This window comes from Kogia breviceps, chromosome 19, assembly GCF_026419965.1.
Source record: "Kogia breviceps isolate mKogBre1 chromosome 19, mKogBre1 haplotype 1, whole genome shotgun sequence".
In the NCBI taxonomy this organism is placed as follows: Eukaryota; Metazoa; Chordata; class Mammalia; order Artiodactyla; family Physeteridae; genus Kogia; species Kogia breviceps.
Window position 1 is genome coordinate 6433302 of NC_081328.1, and position 9396 is coordinate 6442697.

The 9396-nt window shown below is 53.3% G+C and overlaps 1 protein-coding gene across 1 annotated transcript; it reads left to right on the forward strand.

The window, feature by feature from the left end:
* The first annotated feature begins 707 nt into the window (after positions 1–707).
* LOC131746326 (myosin-7-like) lies at positions 708–8361 on the forward strand. Its single transcript, XM_067021484.1, has 7 exons — positions 708–985; positions 2996–3119; positions 3417–3592; positions 5944–6031; positions 6124–6219; positions 7723–7856; positions 8286–8361. Exons 1-7 carry the CDS (start codon positions 708–710, stop codon positions 8359–8361), a joined length of 972 nt encoding a protein of 323 aa, XP_066877585.1.
* Positions 8362–9396: the final 1035 nt, after the last annotated feature.

Below are 9396 nucleotides of genomic sequence, written 5' to 3' on the forward strand. Positions count from 1 at the left end.
TAACAACTCCTCGGTGGTGCTGATGCAACCTGTTCCAGGAGCACCCTTGGAGTCAGAAGGCCCTACACCAGCAGTTCTGAGAGTGTGCCTCCTGGACCAGCAGCGTCAGAGCTGCCTAGGAACTTGCTAGACATGCAGACCCTCAGGCCCCATCCCATACCTACTGAATCAGAAGCCCTGGGGGTGAGGCCCAGAAATCGGTGTTTTAACAAGCTCTCCAGGTAATTCTGGTGCATATTAAAGTTTGGAACCATTGCACCAGGCCATAATGTCTCCTATCACCTTGTTGCCTGTAATTGGCTAAACAAGTGTGGCAGCACTATATGTTCAAGTCATTACTTTTCACTGGGCTATCTGAACTTTCGACTAGGAATTACCAACATTCCAATAATTCTTTTCAGACACCCTTAAGATTTGGGAATGACACCGAGATCATGAGGCTCAAATGTGATGTGTAATTAAGGAAGTATTTTCTGAGGCCTCCTTTATTAGGCTCAGCTTGGCTTCCTCTAATTGGTTTAGACTTCCACACCTGGAGCTGGACTAAGAGATGTCCCCTCAAACTTTTTTCTTGGAGTAAAATATCCCCTTTAGCTCACCCCCACTTGCCCACTCTGGGCCCCTATACCAGGTCCTGGATTCCTCAGAACGTAGGTTAATCCCAGGAACTTTTGAATCTGGCCCCCTGTCTGAATGGAAATAACAGGATGGAGCTCTCCAAAGCTCCAGACTCAGCAGCCCTGACCTTCCCAGACCCTGCAGTCATGAGCTCTGATGTGGAGATGGCCGTTTTTGGAGAAGCAGCTCCCTACCTGCGGAAATCAGAGAAGGAGAGAATCGAGCCTCCAAATCACCCATTTGATTCTAAGAAAGCTTGCTTTGCAGTGGATGATAAGGAATTGTATGTGAAAGGTATAATCCAGAGCAAGGAAAATGACAAAGTCACAGTCAAGACCCTCGACGACCGGGTAAGTGTTGATCTCAGGTGTCCTTGCTAATACGGGCATCCTCCTTTTCCTTTGGAGTAGAATAGGAGAAATTGCATGCTGGTCCATAGGAATCCGAAGACAGAACAAGACTCACATTGATCTACTCTGAGTGAAGTCACAGGTAAAAACTGCCACGGCACATACCTTTGCTCTGGCTCTTTCCTTCGAGGACTTGGGCTTTGAGAGTTTTTATGACGTTTGCTTTGGAGAAAGGGGAAGGTGGTGGTGGAAGAGTTTGGACTGTTGAAGGGAGAGATTGATACAGATCGCTGCTGGATGGGCGAAGATACCAAATAGAGCTCTCTAGGCTGCAGAGTGACTTACAGAGGAAGCTCCGGAGGCAAAATGCCTAATTTAATGCAGAGAATTACAGAGCACCATTCAATTCGATACCTACTGGACACCCATCATGTCTAGGTCACAGTGTCTATCACTTTAGAAATATGAGCAAATCTCAGTCCTGCTTCCCCAAAGTTTATCATCTAGTGTAGAAATCAAGAGTACATGGTGGGTATGGGGGCTTCTCTGGTGGCACAGAGGTTAAGAATTCGCCTGCCGATGCAGGGGACACGGGGCCTGCCGCCAGCCGCGGCGGGTCCTCAAAGTGCAGCAACAATCGACGAGAGGGGGTAGGGAACTGAACGCACCAAGGTGTGGGATCAGAAGGGCACAAGCAACTGATGGTTGCAAGGCAAGTTTAACAACAAAGCATAGCCATATATATACCCCTAAAGCAGGGAATTTGCTTCGTCACGCCTTATCAGCATCAGCTGGGTGATTGGCTTCTCCGCTTCTCCCTCAAAGGCACCAATTTCCCCTCCAGGGTTGCCAACGCAGGGGACACGGGTTCGAGCCCTGGTCTGGGAGGATCCCACATGCCGCGGAGCAACTAGGCCCGTGCGCCACAACTACTGAGCCTGCGCGTCTGGAGCCTGTGCTCCGCAACAAGAGAGGCCGCGACAGTGAGAGGCCCGCGCACCACGATGAAGAGTGGCCCCCACTCGCCGCAACTAGGGAAAGCCCTCGCACAGAAACGAAGACCCAACACAGCCAAAAATAAATAAATAAATAAATAAATTAAAAAACAACAACTATTTTTTGAATTAGCCAAAAAAATAGGAAAATACCAACCATACTGTTAGCATTTTGGGATCTCTTATTCTAGGCTCGTTTCTATACATAAATATGATATTTTTTTGTAAACGTGATCAATCTTTTTGCAACTTTTTTTCATTTAACGTGTTGTGAACATATTTCTATATTTTAAAATAGTTTTCTACGATACAGTTCTTTTTTTTGATACAGTTTTTTAATGGCAGAAAAGAAGTCCATTTTAGTTGTGTATTATAGCTTTTTTTTTTTTTTTTGGTACGCGGGCCTCTCACTGTCGCAGCCTCTCCCGCTGCGGAGCACAGGCTGCGGACGCGCAGGCTCGGTGGCCATGGCTCATGGGCCCAGATGCTCCGCGGCACGTGGGATCTTCCCGGACCGGGGCACGAACCCGTGTCCCCTGCGTCGGCAGGCAGACTCTCAACCACTGCGCCACCAGGGAAGCCCCCTTTTTTCTTAGTGATTTGTCTTTTTTACATATTAAGGAAGGAAATATTTTTTTCAGTAATGCACATTGCAAATGTCTTCTCGTTTGTCATCATCCTAACCACTCTATGTACAATGTTTTGATCATGAGAATTATTTTTCATTTCACATAGTTATGTCAACCATTTCCTTGTTCCAGCACCTTTAACTAAATAATCTATCCTTCCTCAAATATTGGAACGTCCACATTTATCATTTACTCAGTTCTTTTATGTACAATTCTCGGGCCTATTTTGGGATATCTGTCCTATCAAAAACGAAAGCCTTTTTAATTTTGTTTCACCTCTGTGAAAAATAAGAAATGGAACGTTCTTGAGATTGACTTCTTTCCCCACCCAACCCTCTCCCTTCCAATCGCTGTTAAGTGTCCAAATGTAGCCCGAACCCCTTATCTAATTTTTCTTGTGGAGCACATGCCTGATAAATAGCAAGAAAAAACTGGAAGCTGGCACAGCCCAGCGCCAGGCAGAGGTGGAGAGCCCTATCCAGGAGTCCAGAATTGCAGAGGAGGAGGCCAAGAAGGCCATCACGGATGTGAGCGCCTTTCTCATCAGAGATGCTGTCTGCAGGTAAGAAAGGGGCTTCTAAGCCAGGACCTGCAAGTAGGTTTCCTCTCCTCACCCCTGCAATTCAGTCAGCGGTGGCTTCCTGGAGAGACGGAAGGAGGTGGAGCCTCGGCGGAGGCAAAGTGGGAGGGGAGCCATGCAGAACCAGTGGTGGCTGCGCGAAGGAGGAAAGCGTCAGCATGCCTATAGCAGCCTCACAGCGCCCTCTGTGTGCCCGCATAGGAGGGGTGGGTGGCCCACTGCTGCCTCCTGTGAACTTAACCAGGCGGCCATGATGGCCGAGGAGCTGAAGAAGGCGCAGGACACAAGCGCCCACCTGGAGCGGATGAAGAAGAACCTGGAGCAGACGGTGAAGGAGCTGCGGCAGCGGCTGGACGAGGCTGAGCAGCTGGCCCTGAAAGGCGGGAGGAAGCAGATCCAGAAGCTGGAGGCGCGGGTGGGGTGGCGGGAGAGGACTGTCACTCCCAGAGTGACACCAGTTCAGCCGCCTCTGGCAGAGCCACAGTCCAGAAGCTTAGGTGGCGGGAAACTGGGCACTGAGTCAACTGCAGGTTCAGTTTGAGGCCCACCTGTGAAGCTCCCCGTGAGCCAAATGTCCCCTCTACTTCTCCTTCTCCGGTCCCTACGCCCCACGACACACACAAACCCACTTTCGAATGTGTATGCCTCGATACCTACAATGTAATGACATTTCAAATGTTCACATTCTGTTTTTTTTTGTTTTTTTTTTTTTTTATTATTATTTTTTTTATTTTTTGTGGTACGCGGGCCTCTCACTGTCGTGGCCTCTCCCGTTGCGGAGCACAGGCTCCGGACGCGCAGGCTCAGCGGCCACGGCTCACGGGCCCAGCCGCTCCGCGGCATGTGGGATCTTCCCGGACCGGGGCACGAACCCGCGTCCCCTGCATCGGCAGGCGGACCCCCAACCACTGCGCCACCAGGGAAGCCCCCACATTCTGTTTTTATACAGATTCAGATCTTTATAAATGGTGGGGGAAACATACTTTACAATCCTAAGATTACACATTTTGGTGTAAGTTACATTTTGGACCAAGCTCCACTTTGACAAACAATGGCCCATCCTACATAAGATACGCAGTCTCCCTTCCCCTCCCATTCGAGGATCTCATTCCCTTCCCAGATTTGCTAACGTCACAACTTGCGATTCCGATTCCGCTGCCTTTCTCACTCCATCCTAAATGCACGGTGATTGGCGCTTCCCCCAGGCTAACTCGCCAGCAAAGTGCGATCCACACACAGGACAGTCCTGATTTTTCCTTACCTGGGAGCGTATTTTGTAGTTTTTAGTTTCTTTGCTGGTGGTTCCCTTTGTTTCCTATACCCCTTGCTTTTCCCGTTAGACCCTGGATGGTTTGTTTTGTTTTTTTAAACAGGCTGCATTACGCATTTGCAGTTTGGAGAAGCGCTGAGAGGAGGAGGATGTTAAACTGTCTCTGTTGTCCCCCAGAGAAGGGACATGAAAGAGGGAAAGAGGATGAAGGGGAGGAGAAGAGAAGGAAACAACTTCTCCCAGCAGGAAAGACCCAGACGCATTCTTCATGCCGGCCTCCCAAGGATGTGGTCACTAGTACTTGTACACTTTAAATGTGAAACCATTTTTTGGCTAAAAACTACAAGGCTGTAGACACATGAGTAACAAAAGTAAACACCAGGGAAGTCAGAGCTCCCCCCAAAATTCTTTAAATGCTTATTTTTAATTATTCCCAGTCCTCTTCTATTAAAACAAACTTGGGCTTGTCCTTCACATGGACCCCTCCCTGGACGGAGGAATTAGATCCCATGCCACCCTCTTTGATACTTTGACTCCTGGGTTGGCAGGGAACCCTCCGCCAACCTCTCCTCTGCCGTGGTGGGGCAACTTGACTGTCCTCCAATCCCCAGCTGCCCAGGTATCTTAGTTCCATGAACCTTACAGAGGCCTAGAGAGAATTCCCAGGGAAGCTGATGGAAGACAGCTTCCCGGGGCCGGTGAGTGGGGTCTTCTCTGCAACAGTGCCCAGAGCCGCCTGTCCCACTGGTAGATTTCAAGGTTGATCCAGTGAGTCCGCAGGCCCAGAGCCGCCCTCTCTGTGGCTACTGGGATGCCCAGTGACTGGCTGCCACCTCCACCACTGGGCTCTCTCTGGATTGAGGAATCGGGCCCCAGGTGGTGACCCTGCACTCTCAGTGGCTGTCCTGCCCCCTCACGACTTCAGGAAAGGCAGACACAGCTATGAAATCAACACCACCTGTGTAGTGCTGTATCCTCAAAAAATACTTTCACAGACTTTGTCTCATTTGATCCCCACATTCAAGGCAGTTTGGGCAGGAATTATCATCACCGTTCTAAATACACAGAAACTCGTACTCGGTGATGACGGCGGACTTACTTTGGGTCGATCAGCTGGACTGGGGGCTGAAACACACCTTTGACTCTACCTGGCCCAGGCTCTCTCCATGAGCCCTGCCACCTTCCTCGATCAGGAAGCCCTCACCGAGCTGCAACGGCGCCAGAGGAGGCGTCGCTTTTTTGCAAAGCCTGGTCCACTAGGCAAGGCGCGTGCACCCGGGGCTGCTGCTGCCCAAAGACGGAGGCTCGTTGTCACTTGCACAAAGCCGCGGCACGGACTAGTGGCGGCCTTGGGAACCACAAGTGTTCCTGAGCCCTAGGAGGAGACATCTGCGCAAAATGTAAGTAGAGCATCTTGAGTTTACCCTAAAACAACCGGCACGTGAGTGGGTGAGAAAAGCCTGGGAGGCGTGAGCTGACCTCTGTGTTCTCTTCTAGACAGCGGGCTAGAGGCTGAGCAGAGGAGGGGAGCCGAGGCCCTGAAGGGCGCGCACAGATACGAACGGAAGGTCAAGGAAATGACTTACCAGGTAGGCAACGGCTCTCCTGCATCCTCTGGATCAGACCCGGCAGAAGCAGCGGGGGAGGGGGTCTGGGGCCCTGGCACCGACGCTGTGGGCAGGCCGAGGAGGACCGCAAGAGCATACTCAGGCTCCAGGACCTGGTGGACAAGCTGCAGGCCAAAGTGAAGGCTTCCAGGAAGCAGGCGGAGGAGGCCGTGAGTAGGGGGTCCCGTGGGGGTGGGGGGGGCGCCCTGGCCCCGAGCAGGAGTCCGTCCCTGTTTCACATCGCCCTTGGCAGCTGAGGCCTGAGTCTTCATTTGCAGGCTATAAACACAAGCTCAGCACGCCTGCCCTTTCCCTCCCGGGTCTGCTTTATGCAAACCTGCCCCCCACCCCTCCCCTCCCCTGGGCCTCCTGACTCACTAGCCCTGGCCCCGCCCCTCCATCCCTTCCCTGGCCTCAGCCCACCTGGCCTTAATCCCACCCACACTGGCTGACTCCACCCACCCCCAATTTACTCAGAATTCCCTGCCCTGTGAGCTAACCGTGAACACCTGGCCCTGATTCGCGTCATCCCATCTCAGCCCTGGCCCTGGCTTCTCCCACCTCCATCCTTCCCTGGCCTCCCTAGCTCCCACCCTCCAGTTCAGCCTTTTTGATCTGCCCTTGAGCAAACAGGTGAAACCAACAGGGAGGAAAAAGTTTGGGCCGAAACCAACATCTCCCAAACATCTTCTGGAGACACTAGGTCTGGAGGATGTTAATAGCAGGAAGCTGGAGCAGCCGGTGGGGGGAGGGGGAGGTATTTTACAGAAAAGAAATCGTTTGGGAAACTCTGGGGGGAGGGGGAGGTATTTTACAGAAAAGAAATCGTTTGGGAAACTCTGGGTTACACAAAGCTGGACGACGGGTGGCTTTACTTCAAGGATTTCTCAGATTTCGCAGGTAATACGGGATGGACTCCACAGTGGAAAAGGCGTTCTAGACTGTAGCATTTCCCACCCTCTAATGGACCTTGGCATCTTTATATTGGAGGCAGATCCTCCCACAGGACTCGTGTCCTGAGGAACAAAACCTGGGGGGGTCTGCCCTCGATAAATGACCGAGAGGATGTGGCTTCTCCCGTGTCCTTCTTACTCCCCGCCCAAGAGCCTGGTGCTTCTGTCCTGACCTCTGGGAAGCAGATCTGAACTGGTTAAGGTGGGGAAGGATCAGTACAGTTGCCGCAGGACTGGCCAGGCTGGAGGGGCCCCGGGAGGCCACCTTCATCAGAAACCCCTGGATGGCCCTCAGACTCATACAGTGGCCTGGCTGCAGGCAGACAGTACGGGGAGCAGGCCCAGGGCGGGGCTGGGGGCGGGGGGGGGGGCCGGGGGCTGGACCTTTGGTCTCTGACAGCTCCACATGCCTTGTGGACACTTGGATTTCCTCCAGAGAGCTCCGGGGTTGGGGGGATGGCAGGGAGGCGGGGTGCAGGGGAACATGCAGGCGTCCTGGGGGGCAGCAGGCCTGCAAGGGAACCAGGCAGTGCCCACAGTCAGGAGCCAGGGCATCGTCTTCACTGCTGCAGAGCTCAGCTTCCCCTCCTCTGCCGTCAGGGAGTTGGGGGCCCAAGCTCTCCCGCTTCCGCAGTTCCCCAGAGGCCATCAGGGACCGGGGGCCTCAGCGGCAGGGTGAGGGACTTCCTCAGCCTCCTGTCCCCCCCACCTTCCGTTCAGGAGGAGCAGGCCAACACGCAGCTGTCCAGGTGCCGGCGGGTCCAGCACAAGCTGGAGGAGGCCAAGGAACGGGCAGACATCGCCGAGTCCCAGGTCAACAAGCTGCGGGCCAAGAGCCGAGACGTGGGGCCCAGGTGAGAGCAGACTTCCTGCCCAGACGTCCTAGGACCCAGGACCAGGCAGCACCCTGCAGAGTTTGGAGGGTGCCTGTCAGTGCATCTTCCCCGCTACTGGTCGTGCATCCACAGCTGTCACTGCTTTAGCCTGGACCCCGTGGTTCCAGGCTCACAGGAGCAGTGCAGGACCAGGGGCCAGACGACCCTATCATCCCCGCCCCTCCCTGCTGCAAGAGGCGCTGCCGGAGAAGCCCCTGCTTTTGGGGGGATTCACCCCAACTCCGGGAGCTCGACTGGTTTGTTTTTACAACGCGCGAAGGGAGATAAAGCCATGCCTGAATATTTTTCTGAGGCTCCAGCATCTCCAGCCTCCCCCACTTGAAGACAGTGCCCAGGCTCACCTTTGGTTTGACTCATTTCCTGTGTACAATTCCTCTTCTCCCCCAGAAGATGGAAGAATGAGCCCTTCGCAATGCCCGTTGCCATGGGACACCTCGGGGAAAACGGAGAGAAGGTGTCGTGAGAAATAAATTCTCCTGACTGCTCGGATCCCTGGCTCTACTGTGTTTATCGTCACGGTCCATTCCTCCTCCGTGGGGTGGTTTTCAGATTCTTGCCAGGTCTATTTATAAACTATAAGGAAAGTAAGGGATGTGAAAGCAGACCCTCCTGGCCCCGAGAAGGAAAGGTGGAAATCCAACCCATCGTGAGATATATCACCAGCTCCCCAGCAGTTAAAAATAAAAACCTGGGCTTCCCTGGTGGCGCAGTGGTTGAGAATCCGCCTGACGATGCAGGGGACGCGGGTTCGTGCCCCGGTCCGGGAAGATCCCACGTGCCGCGGAGCGGCTGGGCCCGCGAGCCACGGCCACTGCGCCTGCGCGTCCGGAGCCTGTGCTCCGCAGCGGGAGAGGCCACAACAGTGAGAGGCCCGCGTAACGCAAATAATAATAAATAATGATGATATCGTTGTTCTTGTTGTTATTATTATTATCATTCAGCAGTGAAACCTAGCCACCAAACCTGGGCTTCGAGTTCTGGGGCCTGGGAGAACAGAACCTACCCTGACCCACAGGCCTCTTCAAAACAGAGCTTTGCTGCCACCTCCTGGCTATGGAAAGACATGCTTTTCATTTTGCAAATAACCTAGAGATCGCACCCATGAAGTCTTGACATTAGACGTTCCGAGTCAGAGGTGTCCTTGCGAATCAGGATCATCCCATCCAGGCCCCTGGTTTTGCAGATGAGAAAATTCAGATTCGTGATAGGATCTGGTAACCCCACAGGATGAAGTGTCAGAGCCAGACGCCCAGGTCTCGGGGCTCCCAGACCAGGGCCCCCTCAACTGAGTGTCCATAGGAGAGGACCCTGCAGAATCTGAGATGGAGGCCTAGGACCGGACAGGCAGCAAGTGGGCCCCAGTGGTGACCCTGACAGCAGAGGGTGGGACCGTGGCCAAGGGTCTTCTCCCAGACCTCATTCTCCTCATCCCAGGAACCACCAAGCTGGAAGAGACGTGCTGGCCCCAGAGTGGAAGGCAGTAGGCCTCCACAAACAG